This window comes from Sceloporus undulatus, chromosome 1 (genome assembly GCF_019175285.1).
Source record: "Sceloporus undulatus isolate JIND9_A2432 ecotype Alabama chromosome 1, SceUnd_v1.1, whole genome shotgun sequence".
Classification (NCBI taxonomy): domain Eukaryota; kingdom Metazoa; phylum Chordata; class Lepidosauria; order Squamata; family Phrynosomatidae; genus Sceloporus; species Sceloporus undulatus.
The window spans coordinates 27,231,893-27,248,931 of record NC_056522.1 but is presented as its reverse complement, the minus strand read 5'-3'; the positions used below and the strand labels follow the sequence as shown (position 1 = coordinate 27,248,931).

The 17,039-nt window shown below is 40.6% G+C and overlaps 1 protein-coding gene across 1 annotated transcript in view; it reads left to right on the top strand.

The window, feature by feature from the left end:
• Positions 1 to 17,039, top strand: part of PRKCE (protein kinase C epsilon) — a 454,557-nt gene that overhangs the window by 324,310 nt on the left and 113,208 nt on the right. Inside the window, exons 4-7 of the mRNA XM_042455912.1 lie at positions 726 to 885; positions 5,421 to 5,455; positions 6,868 to 6,953; positions 11,694 to 11,823. Coding sequence (XP_042311846.1) covers positions 726 to 885; positions 5,421 to 5,455; positions 6,868 to 6,953; positions 11,694 to 11,823 — 411 coding nt within the window. The remainder of the gene's footprint in view (positions 1 to 725; positions 886 to 5,420; positions 5,456 to 6,867; positions 6,954 to 11,693; positions 11,824 to 17,039) is intronic.

The window sequence follows — 17,039 nt, the reverse complement described above, 5'->3', positions numbered from 1 at the left end:
TGGCTCAGAAAACTGCAAATGCTACAGCATTGAGCCTTGCCAGTTAAAGCTGTATCAAACTGCATTAATTCTGCAGTGCAGATACAGCGTAAGAGAGTTTAGCCTTGATCTCCTGTTTTGCTTAAGTAAAGTAACCTACACCTGTGGTGTTTTTTGTGCTGTTTATTATTTCATGTATTCAAGCAGTTGCTGGGTGGAAACAGCTCTGGAGAAGATGTAAAGCACAGATTTCTAGTGTTACATTGATTGGTTCATGGGATATATTTATGTAGCCTTTGATTATTGGCCTTCAGCTTTTAATTGGCAGTTGCAGAAGGATGTTTTAATGGGATGTGCTATATTGTTGTCCTTATTGTGTTTTGAATTTTTACTGTTTAAAATCCTTTAATTGGATTGTCTGTTTAGTTTTTTAAAAAACCTTTGAGTTACATATTATTTTAGTTTTAACCTATTCTTAGATTGTACACCATAGGCAGGTTTACTCTTATATATTTATTGTTTTTATGTACAGTGCTGTGCAAATCTACAGCGCTATATAAATAATAATAATAATAATAATAATAATATAATGTTTAGATCCCATATTGATAGGATGAAGTATAAATTAAATACAAAAATATTTATTTATTTTGGTTTGTTGCTTTCTGTGTCTGGAATATTTGTGCTGATCTTTCGCTTTTCCTTTCCCACTTTTTCCCTCTCCCCTCTCTTTTTTGCCTCTCCAGCACCCAAAGACAATGAAGAACGAGTCTTTAGGGAGCGGATGCGCCCTCGAAAGCGCCAAGGGGCAGTGCGGCGGAGGGTCCACCAGGTTAATGGGCACAAGTTTATGGCCACCTATCTTAGACAACCAACCTACTGTTCACACTGCAGAGACTTTATATGGTAAAGAAATGATAATTCCTTTTACTCATCTGCTTATGTTGTTTATACAGTAGCATGATAGCTGAGCATCACTTTGGTCAAATAATTCATTTCAGGAAAAGTAACTAAAGCGGGATACAGACCGCCCCTTTTGGTTGGCCTGCAGCTGGCCCTTTGCACCACATTGGGGCCAGGGCAGCCACAGCAGTAGCCCAAAGGCCCCAATTCGGCGCTTTTCGAGACCAGGGAGAAGCGGCAAAATTCTGCTTTTCCCTGGTCCCAAAAATGGGTGTCCTTGGGGCTTCATGCCCCAGGACACCCCAGGAGCTGCAGCCAGGGGAGAAAGGGGCCACTTGGCCCCTTTCCCCTTGGCGCCATCCCCATGGCAGTCTAGTTGCCGCAGGAACGAGGCGCCCTCCAGGAAGAAGCTCCATTTTGGAGCTCCTTCCTGTGCCACGGTTAGGCTACCGCAAGTGGCCTGACGCGGCGTGAAGACGTCACACCCGTGCCACGCTGTTTGGACGCGGTACGGCTGTCACGTCAAAATGGCAGCATCCATGTGTACAGGGCGCTGCCATTTTACGTACGGAATACGTGCTAGGGTTGCGGGGTGTCTGTAAGAGACGCCCCGAGGCAACCCTAGCACATATTCTTTACGTGCTACAAGGCCTGTCTGGAGAGGGCCTAAATCCCCACCAGTATTGTTACAGATCATTATCATTAGCAAATGTATATGATAGACCTCAATCTTTTCATGCTCTATAGCAGTGGGATGAAATTAGGGTGTAATGCTATGTCAGCATTGTTGAAAGTAAGGCCCATTCATTACAGAGGGATTTACTCTTACCAAAACACTTTGAAGCTACCAGAGTCCCAGTCATGCTACTCAGGGTGCGTCTACACTGAAGAAATAATGCAATTTGATACCACTTTAAATGCTGTAGCTCCATCCTATGGAAACTTGGTGTGATGACGGGCTTCCATCTATGCCCTGTGGTTATCTTTTACCTAAGGGACATTAGAAGATCCCTAGTCAAAGATACTTGCCCTTCATACACCCTTTATAAACTTTTTCTAAATGTATAAAGGCTAGGGTCACCAGTGTCTTCCTCTTATAAGTTTTATATCTTTCGTATCATGTTTTATATACAGTAGTTGTGAATTCACCTATATGGTTGTGAATTCACTCAGGCAGAAGTTTCTTTTGTAACAAATAAACTTTATTTAATAACATGTAGCAAGAATGTAGCATAGATAAAATACCATATATACTCGACTATAAGTCAACCTGATGTATAAGTTGAGGGCAGGTTTGGGGCCAAAATTATGGATTTTGATATGACCCATGAATAAGCCAGGGGTTATTCAGCAGCATGTAACAAAAGATGTAAAGGGTAAAGCAAAGAAAAATCATGCTATCCATTTTGACAGGCATAACTGTTTGTGCTTACCCTAAAGGTTGGATGGATGAGATATTAGAGGGGGTTGATGCCTCTTTTAGGTGCTCCGAGAAGAGATTAAGCTCTCACCTTTCACCAGGACATGGTTCCCTTTTGGATAAGAGTTAAAGTACAGTACTTACATTGACCCATGGATAGGTCTACTCAGTTTTTTTTTGGGTCAGTTTTTGACTAAAATTTCTAGACTTATACATGAGTATATATAGTAGTTTTAAAGGGGGTATGGTTTCAAAGGTGGTTAGATTATTCAACATTAGCAGATCATTCCCCATTCAATTTCTCTGAATTCCCCTGAATAGAACTTGGACTTAAATCATTTGCCTGAATCCCTTTTTTATCTAGTTCTCCCTCAGCAACCCCTCCCCAGCAGCCAGCTCAAATCAGGATTGGCTGTTGGGAAATCAAGTCTGCCCAGTGACTCCATTACACCTGGTAATTTGTAGTTTCGCAGGGGCTCTTGCCTCCTCTGCCAAAAAGTGCTGGTGCCTCACGAAACTACATATCCCAGTGTTAACATACCACATGCAGATCTTACCCTTTTAGAGACAAAAGGAGACCTGCCTTGAATCCCACTGTGCAAGAAAGGCGGGATATAAATCTTGGAAATAAATAAATACGTTAGTAAAAGGAAAACATTCTGTAGGCTGGAGCCATGCCAGTTAAAGTGGGGTCAGACTGCATTATTTCTACAGCGTAAATGCATCCAGAACCATAGCACTAACTTTCCACTTTGGCACCCCAAAATAAAGGAAATTTAATTAGAATATGAAAATGGTCAAGAGGGGTTTCATATAGCTACTATTTGTTAGACATGTTAAAATTTTCACGGCCTATTCAACAAGTGATGGCTACAAAGCATTTTCAAAAAAACTTAAATGCACTGGACTGACACCTTTTAGCATCTGTAGAGCTCCAAGTCCGGATAGCAGGACTGGCTATCTGGATCAGATCAGGATATATGTTTCAGTAGTTGAGGGGTGGGGAAACTGTGGCTCATGGTTGCATGCAATTCCCAGAGCTATTTATGCAGCTCATCAGACCTCCCAACCTCTTCCCCAAATCCCTGAACCCACATCCCTAAACAAACATAGGGGTGAAAATTTAAATCCAAAATATAAGACAAACCCTGGCTATGTCTGCCCTACACAGTTGCTGTCCTGACATTGGTCATATAACATTTGAGGTGATTACTCATGGGGCCTCCATAGATCTGAAATGCAGAAACAATAGCATATAATGTACAACATCATCCAAAACTGTGATACCTTTATTGGGGCCAACCAAAATACACTTTATACAGGTTGAAAGCCTTCGAAGCTCCACTGGCTTCACTGGTATCACTGTTTTGTGGATTTTGGATGATGCTGTACTTTGCTATATGGCTAACACTGCTACCCCTGGATTTATTAACAGAATGTCATGTTTAATTGGCCACTTGAGTCTCCATCATTTGAGTTGTAAAGCCTGTGAAGTTCTCTTGTGTTATCTGTGGCTTTACATTAAAGGTTTTGATTTGATTTTATAAAGCTTTCCCATTCCATGCCATTGTTAAGAACGTAGGTCAATCTAGTCTAGTATTTTCAGCTCTGACTGGTAGTCATTCTTCAGGGTCTCTCAGGCAGGTTTCTTTCCTAACTCCATCTGTAGATTCATCCTGGTGGTGGTCTTCCATCCAGGTACTAAGCCAAGCTGATGCTACTTAGCTTCCAAAATTAGTTCTGAATCAATGTGTTGAAGCTAAAGGAATGCTTCTCTGCATATAGCCTCATCTCATGCATTAAGATCTACAGAGAGCTTTGTCCATGGTGATACTGGCAGCTGAAGCCCAGGCAGCGGGGATGCAGAGCAGGGCCTTTTCTGTGGTTGTTCTTAGCTTATGGTATTGTGATCAACTCATCTCTTGCATCTTCAGACTTATTTCATATCAGGTCTGTTTTAGCAAACCTTTGATGTTTAGTGCTGCTGAAAGGCAACATGGTCGTCCCTTGTGCTGTAATCTTTTTTAAAAAAAACAGCAGGTTTTAAATTCTGTTTTATGATCTATGTATAACCTTGTGGCTGTGATTAAGAGGGAATGTAGACTATAAGAATAAGAAAGAAACAGAGTGGGAGACAGTTGTAAGGCAGTGAGTAATTCATTATCTCCTCTGTTCCTTTAAGCAAAGAGGAAAAACAAACCCTTTCCTAATTCGATCCTGTATCACAGCTAAAACAAGCAGATGGGCATCAATTAATGATTAAATTCCTTATCAATACAATGACTCCTTTGTGACTGTCTATGTAGAAACACACAGTTTCTGTCATATAATTATGGGGGTTTGGAGGGTATTTCAGGGGGAGAAATGGTGCCAAGCATCCATTGGAACTTGTCTATTTTAATTTTTGGCATTTCATAAAGAATAGCTGGGTGGCATTTTACAAAATGTAGGAGGGGAAAAGCAAAAGCAATTTTCATCTGTGAGAATTCCATCTGTGCAGCCAAGAGAAGACTATCCTAAAATAACTAGAAATGCAGCCAATGTGGCCCTCCGTTTCTAAACACTTAGTGCCAAGACACACTGGAGAAATAATCCTGTTAGACACCACTTTAACTGCCCTGGCTCAATGCTAGGGAATACTCAGAATTGTAGTTTTGTGAGACATTTAGCCTTCTCTATCAGAGAGCTCTGGTGTCAGAACAAACTACAGTTCCCAGGATTCCCTAGCACTGAGCCAGGGTAGTTAAAGCGGTGTCAAACTGGATTATTTCTGCAGTGTGTTTTGGACCTTAGATTACAATCTTTTTGGCTTTTGGAGGTATTGTAGAAGGAGGGATTCAGTATCTTGTTGCGAAGAGCCTTTCTAGGTACAGTTGCATCCTCACAGCCATTGATTGCTAGATATTGTGTAACTACTCTTGCACACCAAGGGAAGAAAAACCAACTTTTGCCCCAAACCGCCATTTTAAGTATGCAGGCAAAGATCTACACTTGTTCAGCAGTACTGTTTGATTGTGCCCTTTTTTGCATCTTTTTTCTATGATCACATGAAAGTGTAAAAATATGTCTAATACTGTCCCCATTTTCTAATTTGCTCTGTATTTGTTCTCATTCACAGGGGAGTAATAGGAAAGCAAGGGTACCAATGTCAAGGTAAGGGATTACACATATCAATGAAATACAAAATGAGCAAGCATATTTGTTATTTATTGCTAGCTGAAATAGAATGAATGATTTGTTGTTTGAACAAATAATTTCCAAGCAGATGTTGTTTAAATATCAAATAGTCTTGGATATTTTTACAAATATTAGGAAGGTGCTAGGACCAGTCTGATGTTTGTCTTCTGTGTACTTGTTAATTCATCAGACTTCTTTCTGTGCCTTGCAGCCACACATACATTATAACAGAGCTTGCAAGTGATGAGTTACAAGTTATGATGTTAACAGCAATGTGTTATATTTTGTTGCCTTTAAAATGTAATGTAATAGCTGACAAACTCGTTCCCTTTTTAAACATAATATTAACTCCTAAAACATTGTTCTTGAGGGGTCATTTGAGCAGAATTATATTAATTTTTATATTTTTAAGAGTATTTTGTAAATGGGTAATTTAAAAGTAACTGAAATGTAATGTATTGCTAACACCTTACTTATTTGCTTACTTGCTCACTTTAAACATAACAAGCAGCACATAGTGCAATGTACTCCCTTGGAAAAGTAACTATTAACAATCAATTAACTATTAAAAGTCGCTATTGACAGCTATTAACAACCAATACATTATTTTTTAAAAATAAATTTCCAACCTCTGGGTTTTGATAGGAACTTTGTGGTGGTGTCTGTTTGAAAACCTCCACCCTAGAATCATAGAATAATAGAGTTGGAAGAGACCACAAGGGCCATTCAGTCCAAACACCTGCCATGCAGGAAATCCAAATCAAAGCATCCCCAATAGATGGCCATCCAGCCTCTGTTTAAAGACCTCCAAGGAGGGAGACTCCACTACACTCCGAGGAAGTGTGTTCCACTGTCGAACAGCCCTTACTGTCAGGAAGTTCTTCCTAATGTTGAGGTGGAATCTCTTCTGCTGTAGCTTGCATCCATTGTTCCGGGTCCTGTTCTCTGGAGCAGCAGAAAACAAGCTTGCTCCCTCCTCAATATGACATCCCTTTAAATATTTAAACAGGGCTTTCATATCACCTCTTAACCTTCTCTTCTCCAGGCTAAACATCCCCAGCTCCCTAAGTTGTTCCTCGTAGGGCATGGCTTCCAGACCCTTCACCATTTTAGTCACTCTCCTTCGGAAACGCTCCAGTTTTTCCACATCCTTTTAAAATTGTGATGCCCAGAACTGGACACAATATTCCAAGTAGGGCCTGACCAGAACAGAATATAGTGGCACTATTACCCTATTTTCATTCAGATGTGTCCCCAATCCCTTATTAGGGATGGAGGAAGAACCTTCTAGAATTCCCTTTTTATTAAAGTTCTCTCTTTCACAATGGATAAAATAATAAATTGGTCTTCATTAAACCTTGGACTGTGACAGTTTCTCTTGTTTACAGTTTGCACTTGCGTAGTCCACAAGCGATGCCATGAACTTATCATAACAAAATGCGCTGGCTTGAAGAAGCAGGAAGCCCATGACGAGGTAAATATTTACAAAAGAATGCTCTGGATAAAAGGAAACTGTCAGCAGTGTGTTGTTTTTTTGGTGAAGATTTTTATATTGTTTGTTCAAATGACTGCCACCTCCCATATTTGAAGGAGAGATGGGCTTTTCTTCTGTCATTCTAGAGCAGTGGTTCCCAAACTTGGGTTCTCCAGATATTTTGGACTTCAGCTCACAGAGTTCCTGACTGCTGGCCAAGCTGGTTGTGGCATCTGGGAGTTGGAAGTACAAAACACCTGGAGGACAAAACTCTGGGAATCGTTCTAAAGTCTGTTTAGGATCTCATGTATAGAGAATAGCTGTAGCAAGTTTCTGTGAGAACCAGAATTTGGGATTTCAGGAGTGGTAGTCTAAAAAAGCAACTTTTCCAAGGCTCTGGTGGAAACCACTGTTGTTCTTTTTATGCTTTCTTCATCATACTTACATACCATCAAGTCTTTTTTTAAAAAAATGTATTTTACACATTTATCTTCCAGATATCTGGAACTCAGTGGGTACAAGTATTTTCCAGAAAAAATTTCCTTTGAATGAGACCCCTAGAGATTTAAGTCAGTCTGTTTATCAAGGATGGAAAGGAATTTTCACTGGAGTCAACAGTTTCAGCAAAAGTAGCTGTGACAGATCCCCTCTCCTGGCTGGCCCCACAGTGCCTAACCATTGGGTGCCTGCCATTCCCTTTGCCCCTTTGTCCTCAAGATCCCTCCCTGAATTGGGTACTTAGGCCTTAAGGTGATCTCTATGAGAACCAGTGGATGTGCTGTTCTGTGAGTTCACCTTGGTAAGCATAACCAGACTCTATTGAAGCGTAACAGAAACAGCCAGATACAGTTGTAAAAAAGAATAAACAAGTAGAGGTTTATTGATATACAATTAAATCACATATTAACCCCTGCAGTATTTAACCATTTACAGCTCCTCAAAACAGTATTCAGTTCTTCCTCCTGGCTGACCGTCCTATATTAAAGTTGTCCCCATCTCCAGGCCATCTTTCCCCTATCCCTCTGTAATCTTTTCCCCATATCCTGGTCATCTTTTCCCATCCCTTTGCAATCCTTTCCCTGCCTCCAAACCATATTTTCCCATCTCTCTGCAATCCTTTCCCCATCACCAGGCATCTTTCCCTTATCCCTCTGCAACTTCTAAGCTGTGATTGTCTAGCACCAACCAGGCTTGCCCAGTTGCTCCCTTCACAGAAGCCTTTTTATACTTTCTGTGTATTGGTATGAGAAAATGTACATGTCTCTCCAAATATTCACGCATTCCTGTTCCTGATCATAGGGAATTTTTGGACATGTGTTTGACTCACTGGAATGCCAATTTTTGGTAATTTTTGTTAGAGAGACGATCCCGTTTACCTAATAGAGTCGTAATCAGTTTAATTCTATTGTATTGTATTATAAAATTTCTCTCAATTTCTTTATTGACATTGTAAAACTAGTGGAGAGATATATTGGAAAATTTTGAGGCAAAAGGGAGAAAATTGGGAGTTTATGTTAAGATTTGGAAAAACAAAATGAGACAACAAAACAAGATGCGAGGAAGCAAATTAGATAACTATTGATAAGGCTCAGACCGAGAGGACAAACTTGGAAGATGGATTTGGGTCTCAGAATCCAGTCAAGATGGAAACTTTTTATTTATTTATTGAAAACAATTGTTATATGAAGATATAGGGACTGGAGGATGTTTGGATTTTACGTATAGTATTGGTTGTTTTTTTGTTTATTCATGTGAAAAATTTAATAAAGATTATCTTTTAAAAAAACAAATATTCACACATTCGTAAAGTTTATGGAAAATAAGCTACATATAAAACATTATTCGTATGTATTAAATATGAAAATTGGAATCAAATGCAATTGTGTTTCCCCATCTCCCACGCTGAGGCAGTGGTGCCCCTGAGGTTAGTGTCACCAGATACAGAGGGGCTGAGCTGCCTTGCCCTCCCTTCTGCTGCCCACCTGCCCACCTGCCCAGACCACTGCAAGCCCGCCCAACAGTCCTCAGGGTCCAGTGTGGCTCTAGCTATGTCAGACTCTGAAGGCAGTGCCCTCCCCACCAAGGCCTTCAGAGTCTGGTGTGGTTGCAGCCATGCTGGATCCTGAAGGCACCATCCCCCCAGCAGTTGCCTCTACTGAGGGGGCCAGTGGTGCAGCCTCCAGAGGGTCTATTTAGGGTCCTGTGCAACTGCAAGGTGAGCTGGAAAGTGACCCTTCTCACTCCCCCAGTAGCTGTGCCAGTCCCTTTGTGTGTTCTGTCCCATCAGGTGACACCCCATCTGGGATGTCACCCAGTGTGGTCCGCATCCACCTCTTGATGCCACTGCCCTGGGTCCTTTTTGGAATGCCTGTGCAGTAGTGCCATCGTATCATTGGTAGGAACACAAAAAGTTGTTTGATACTGAGCCAAACTGTTTGTTCTTATAGCCCAATACTGTCAGCTCTCACTGACAACAATGGACCTCTAGGGATTTAAGCACGATATTTTTCTAGACTAATCTGGAGATCCTTCATCTTACCTGGTGGTCTCCCATGCAAGAACTAACCTGACTCAACACTGCTTAGTTTCCAAACTTAGACTGAATGTATTGAGGGTGATACAAACTTGTGTTTGGATACAGTCCTAGTTCGGATTAACATTGACCTTCCAAGCTCTCTACATTTTCCCCGGATCCTGAAAAGCTAACATTTGTGCTTTTTGACAACTTGATATCTCATGCCAGATGGTGATCTAACAACTTGCATTATATGACAGCACAGATATGGGAGTTCCTGGGCTATGTTTTGCACTTTTAGGTTCCAGAATGCAAGAAGCTTTAGTAAGATGTTTCTGAATTGAGGGCCATGGAGGAAGGGGCATACTACGGTATCTCTATTTGCAATTTTGAATATGAAAAACAAACAGTGACTTGGTTGTTTATGTGCCAAGTGTGATTCATCTGAGGTAGCAAATTTTCCATTCTGTTTTCTGAGGGATACTAAACCTCCTTGAAAATGACCCTCTGGAGTCAGTGTGCAGTGATAGAATCATAGAATAAAATCATAGAATCTTAGAGTTGGAAGAGACCACAAGGGTCATCCAGTAAGTAAGATTTCTAATGGAAGATACTTTGAAAAGTCATTTGTTGCTGATATTCCCTTATGCTTTCCCCCTACTTAGATATATAGATACAAAACATTGTTCCCCTTTTTAAAAAAAAACCTTCCTTTTTAGATTATAGTTCCCAAAAGATCTCAGCCAGCATGGCCACTATGCTGACTAGGGGATTCTGGGAATTATATTGCAAAATGTAACTTTTCCAAATGTAACTGTAGTTAGGGCTGTAAAGAGCAATGGCACTTTTTGTCATCAAGTCAGAGAAGGAATCTCCCTTTTGAAAAATTTGTTAGCTGTCATAAAGTTGTTCACATTGCAAAACTTTGTGAAAAATTCATTTTAAAATTTTGTTTACACACACACACACAAATCATTTCCCTCAGAAATTGGTATATTTTATGCAGAGTACACCTTTTTTTTTGGAGCAGGTTTTCTGGCAAACAGATTTTCATGTGAGAGTTCTAAAATGTGAAAAACTATTAAATGTGCAAAAACTCTCTTAATCTTGCCCAGTGCTGACAAAATGTTTGCAATTATTTATCTTGCATGTGAGAATGAAATAAAGGACAATTTACATGCCTACTGACAGTGGCTCTTCCGAATCTCCACCAGGTCCTTCTGCTTTGCTTGCCATGTGATCTTTTTAACTGGAGATTGGGAGAGACAGGGAAGGAATTGAACCTAGACCCTTCCCTGTACAAAGCATGTGTTTTACCACTAAGCTGGGATCTTTCCCTTAAAAAGTTACAATTTATTTCCAATCTAGGAATACAACTTTTTCCTATTGAATGTTGCAGGTGCAGTTGCAGACACTTTGCTGTAACCATGACTGGTAGCCATTTGTTTACATAGGTGGAAGCAGAGATAGCACACAATAGGATGGGGCCTTCCTACCCATTGTAACACAACCATTAATAATCAAGCCTCCTTTTTTTCTGATAGTGCTACCCTCTTTATGTGAATAATCCTTCTAATGGGACATTACAGGTTGATTTTTTGTTGTTGTTACACTTGTGAGACATGCAATAAGATGTATCTCTGTAGAGAGCTCTTTTTCAGGATGCCAGCTGGCCAGCCATGCCTTCATCCAAGATCCTCTGTTACTTTCCCCCCTGATTTTCTCTTTCCCCAATCAAGAGTGAGTTAGTCTGCATGTTGTAATCATTAAGCATGTTTTGTCCCCATACATGTTTTAGGAAAACCAGTGTAGTGTAGTTGGTTGCACTTAGGACTTGAACTTTGGAAATCAGGGTTTGATTCCCTACTCAGCCATAGAAAACTGCTGGGTGATCATAGGGAAGTCTCCAGAAGACCCCATGATAGTTTTGTCTTAGGGTTGCAATAAGTCGGAAATGACTTGGAAGTCATACAAGAAAAAAACACATTTTAGAGTCCCAATTCCCCAAATACTTTGAGGAGTAGTTTTACAAATCTTGGGTTTACATTAGCCTGCTGATACTTTCCTCTAGATGTAGTGCTGTTTTGTCTGTGTAAAGATCAGCTTGGAGATCTGGGTCTGATATTACTATGGATGATGAGGAGTTCATCAGTCATTGACTGGAAAAGAATTGCTATCAATGTGTCATTCTGTGGTCTTGTCATGTTTTGTTGCCTTTTCTCCAGGTAGGCTCCCAGCGCTTCAGTGTCAACATGCCTCACAAGTTCAGCATTCACAATTATAAAGTGCCCACCTTCTGTGACCACTGTGGTTCATTGCTCTGGGGTCTTCTAAGACAAGGTTTACAATGTAAAGGTAAGGTGCTGTTCTTCTTAGGAGCCTCCATTTTCCCTATTAATAATTTAGTCTTGTTGGGTATGCGTGCCTACTCAGAAAAAAGTCCCTTTGGGCTCATTGGGCTTTACTCCATCGTGAATGGGATTTCGAGCCAATGTGGTTTAGTGGTTTGAGCTTTGGACTGTACTCAAGAGACAAGGATTTGAATCCTCATTCAGCCATGGAACCCCACTGGTGACAAGTCACACACTCTCACCTTCAAAAAACTACATGATAGGTTCACTGTAGGCTTATCATAAGTCTAAAATGACTTGAAGGCACACAACAACAACAAACGGAGTAAGGATGGCAACTTCAGCACATGGGTGTTTTCCATGTCATTGGTGTAGTTTCAGTCCAAATTTTAGAGTCATCCAAAGTGTGGACCCTGTTCTGAGGGACTGAATTCAGCATTTTGGATAGCTGTTCTGAAATTCTGAGCAAAATGCAGAGAAGATTCTCCACCCCACCACTGTGGAAATGGGAAATGGGAAAGATGGTGAGTTGCTTGAGACTACATGCAGTGAACACAAGACAGATGTGAAACATAAACTAGATTTCCCAGATCTAAAATACATTTTTAATTACTCACTGGAACACTCTGTCTTCCAAGCATTTACCTCACCTGAAATAAGTCCAAATACAACCAAAAGCTGTGTTCTAGAAAACCAGAACATGGAAAATATTTCAAATTACCAAATGGAAAGCTTAATATTTTGTTTGTTTGTTTGGAAGATGGCCAGTGTTTAACATCCATGTGCAGGAAAAAATGCCAGCCAGGAATGGACAGATCCATTTATTTCAAGGCACTGCCTGTTTCATATGTGTTTTATTATATGTTAGTTTCTTGTTTCCACATCAGACTGAATTTTTAAAAAAACACACACACATAAAACTTGCATTTAAGTTGCGTGCACACACACACACACAATACTTGATTTTATATGATTTCTCCTAAAATAAGCATTTTTGAATTGAACTGCCTCACAATATTCAGTAAAGTATTCAGTCCAAAGGATTACTGTGTTCTAATCCACATATTAGTTTGGGAAGAATAAATTGGGTTGGTTTCCTTTAAAACATGGACCAAATTAAAGTTTTCAGTATCCCAAGTACCCAGTTAACACTCCCTAGAAGCCCAGAAGATTAAATTGAGACCATCAAACTTTGGACAACATGAGAAGGCAGGACTTATTAGAACAGACAGCTGGAGTCCTGTATGGGATTTATGTATATATAAGCACTGTAGTTACAGTGTTCCACAGTTAATCCCAGCCCAGCCCCAACCCTCATCACCATTTAGGTAAAGGTCAAGGTAGTTTATCATCTACATCTGATAGTCCTAATTAGGAATCTGTACCAGAACAGAATTTGGGGAAACAGAGTGGTTTCCAATAGGCAAAGGGGTCAGGCAAGGGTGCATCCTATCACCCTGTTTGTTTAACTTATATGCTGAAAACATCATAAGAAAAGTAGAATTAGAATCAGAAAAAGGAGAGTTAAGATAGGATGAAGCAGCATTAACAACCTAAGATATATGGGCAACACCATATTATTAGCAGAAGACATTCAGGAATTGAAACAGTTAATATGGAAGGTCAAATCAAAGATGAAAGTGCAAAGGCAGGTCTGATGCTGAACATAAAGAAAACAAAAACAATGACCACAGAAGAAATACACAAATTCAATTTAGGCAATGAGGAAATTGAAATAATTAAAGAATTCCCATATCTAGGATAAAACATTGACCAGAATGGAGACTGCAGTCAAGAAATAAGAAGAAGACTAGGGATGGGAAGGGAAGCTATGAAAGAACTGGAAAAGATACTGAAGAGCAGACATACAACTGAGCACTAAAGTCAGAATCATCCAGGCCATTGTATTCCCAATTACCATGTATGGATGTGAGAGCTGGACAGTGAAGGAAGCAGATAAAAAGAAAAATGACTCATTTGAAATGTGATACTGGAGAAGAGTACTTAGGATACCGTGGACAGCCAAGAAGACAAACAAATGGGTTCTTGAACAGGTCAGACCAGAGCTCTCCTTGGAAGCAAAGACTATTGTACGTTGGCCATATAATGAGAAGAAATGGATCACTAGAAAAAACAATAATGCTAGGAAAGGTGGAGGGTAGAAGAAAGAAAGGAAGACCACAAATCAGATGGATAGACTCAATCAGGGTGGTTATGGGCAGGGGCTTGCAGGATCTGGACAAAGCAGTAGAAGAAAGGGATTCTTGGAGATCTCTCATCCACAGGGTCGCCATGAGTTGGAACTGACTCGAGGGCAGCTAACAACAACAACAACAAAGAGTCACTTGACATGACTGTAGGGGACAGTGCTCATCTCTGTAACTAAGCCAAAGAACCAGCGTTGTCCAAAGACAACTCCAGTGGTCATATGGCCAGCATGACTGCACTGAACGCTGTTACCTTCCCACCAGAGTGGTACCTGTTTATCTACTTGCATTTGCATGCTTACTGGGTTGGCAGAAGCTGGGACTAGTGATACGAGCGCACCCCATCATGCAGCACTTGGGCCTCGAACTGCCAACCTTCCAATCTTCCGATCGTCAGAAGTGGCATCTTAACCCTAAGCCACTACATCCCCATTTACTGGGAAGCAAATGCTGTGATTGATAGGGGTCAGTTCCCATCCAGTCAGAAAGCAGCTGACTGCCATTCCCAGCCCCTCCCATGAACAGTCTCCATTGTGACAGGCAGAAGTGGGGTCCCTGAAGCAAGTCCACCTTGCACTGAAGATTGTTCATGCAAAGGGGTTGTGTGAGCCAGCTGCTTCTCAAGCTAAAGGGAAGCGGATCCCTGTCTATCACAGGAGCTTCTTCCCGGTAAGTAGGGACTGGCAAACTTTCAGGGCCCCTACAGAGCCCTAAAATAGGGGCTACATAGGGACCATGAATAGGTCTCAGTCAAAAGTGTGTAACTCCAGGTTATACAGTTGCAACTACCATATGGGATTCTAGCCAACAATGGTGCTTGGTAAGGTAGAAGGCAGTAGGAAAAAGGAAGACCACATTACAGATGGATAGACTTAAGCAATAAAGCCATGGTCCTGAGCTTTCAGGACTTAAGCAGGGCTGTTGATAACAGGGAGATTTGGAGATCTCTTTTTCATACCATCACCATAAGTCAAAGCCGGCTTGACAGCAATCAACATTAATGTTGCTCTTGAATTAATCCAGTATATAATCACATATTTATTCCTAAGTGTTCATTTCTTATACTTTGCCATCTTCTTCACATGGCATGTGATTTATCTGAAAGAAATCAGGGAACGCCCATACATTTATCACATCAGGTCTTTGTTTAAAATGATAAATAAATAAAGTGCTTGCATGTCCACAGCAATCAGAACAAAAACAACACAGGAATAAAAGGCTAAATGAACTCCTACTGTTGGGTTGTTCAGTTCTTGGCAGTATTTTGACAGAGAGGCTTTCTGCCTCCTCATGTTCACTAACTAGATCATTTGGTCATTTTTTAAAAGTTTGAGAGTGTGTAAATGGTTTGAGAGTGTACAGATTCATGCTACTGTGGGCAGCCACAGAGTTGAAAGTACGTTCTGTAATATCTGCATGCTCATGTTGGTGTGGATTTCAATTTATACCCACCTTTTTTGTAAGAGCCCAAAGCAATTAGCAATCTACATAAAAACACAAATTAAAAACTACAAATCATAGAATGTCTAAAATAGGAGTAGGCAAAATGCAGCCATGCAGTTGGACCCAACATCCTTCACCATTAGCTGTGCTGGCTAGAAGTGGTTGAAGTTCCTTCCAACATCCTTTTGAGGCTCACACTTAGTCCAACTCTGACCTAAAATCACAATTTACAATTATTTAAAAGAGTACATTACAAATGCTTACTATGATAATGAAATACAATAATGGCAATACAAAGCAACAGTGGCATAAGACATGTCAGATATTTGATTATTCCCTGAACACTTGTACAAATAGATACAGTGCCAGAAAAACAAGAACACCAGGAACAGTCTGATCTCAAAAGGGAGGTATTGTTAAGTCGTGGGGGAGTGGGTTTTCCCCAGTTAGTATTTCAGATAGAATGCTCACCATGTGAAATACAATATAAAAAAATCAATTGATTTTCTATGTTTTCTGTAGTTATTATCACGGCTAGCTCAAGATGTTTTACTGCCTGAGGCAAAGGTCAAAATAGCACCTTCTCGTTTCCATTTCCATGTATAAAAGTTGATAAGATTTGCAACTGAATCTTATATCAATGCAGACTGCCTCTACTGCACTTGATCATGCCCAAGGGTTGGAAGGGCAGGCTGGGTTTGGGACCCATAAAGCTCTGTCCTACAGTACCTCATTACCCCCTAAGATGTACCACATTGATGGCAAAAGGTAGACACTGGCACTGGCTTGGAGGATAAACTTGTGAATGCCAGATGCTGAGGCAAACCAACAGTGGAAAGTTGTCCAGTTCGTATTCTGCTTATATGCTTCCTAGAAACATTAGGCTGGCCAGTGTTATAAAAGGTGCTGCTACTAAAAACTGTGGTCCCTGGACGAGTACCAGTTCATGAGCCATTGGGTGCTAGTCCAGGGAAGGAAGGAAGGAGAGCGAGGGAGAGAGACAGGAAAAAGGAAAGGAAGGAAGGAAGGAAGGAAGGAAGGAAGGAAGGAAGGAAGAAAGAAAGAAAGAAAGAAAGAAAGAAAGAGTTTTAACCAATGGGAATAAATATGACGCTGACCCTGCCTGGCACATTAGGAAAAAAACTTACCCATTCCAATATCAGATAGCCTGAAAAGCACTGGCATAGACAATTTTCTGTTAAATGGATCATTGCACCAATCCAGGAAGGTTCATCTTATGTTCTGTGGTTTTGTATACACATAGATTGGTGCAAACTACCCTTGACAGCCAGTGGTGTATAGTGGTTTGAGTACTTGACTAAGATTCTGGGAGACCAGGGTTTGAATCCCCATTCAGCCATGGAAACCTACTGAGTCATCTTCAGCAAGTTGCAAGCTCTCAGATGAAGGCGATAGCAAATTAGCTGGGAATAAATCTTGCCAAGAAAACCTGGGATTAGTGTTTCTACAAGTCAGAGATGACTTCATGGCACATAACAACAACAATAAGGCTGCCTTTAGATAAGCAGCATGTATATATGTAGCAACGTGTGTACATACAGTTTTGCAT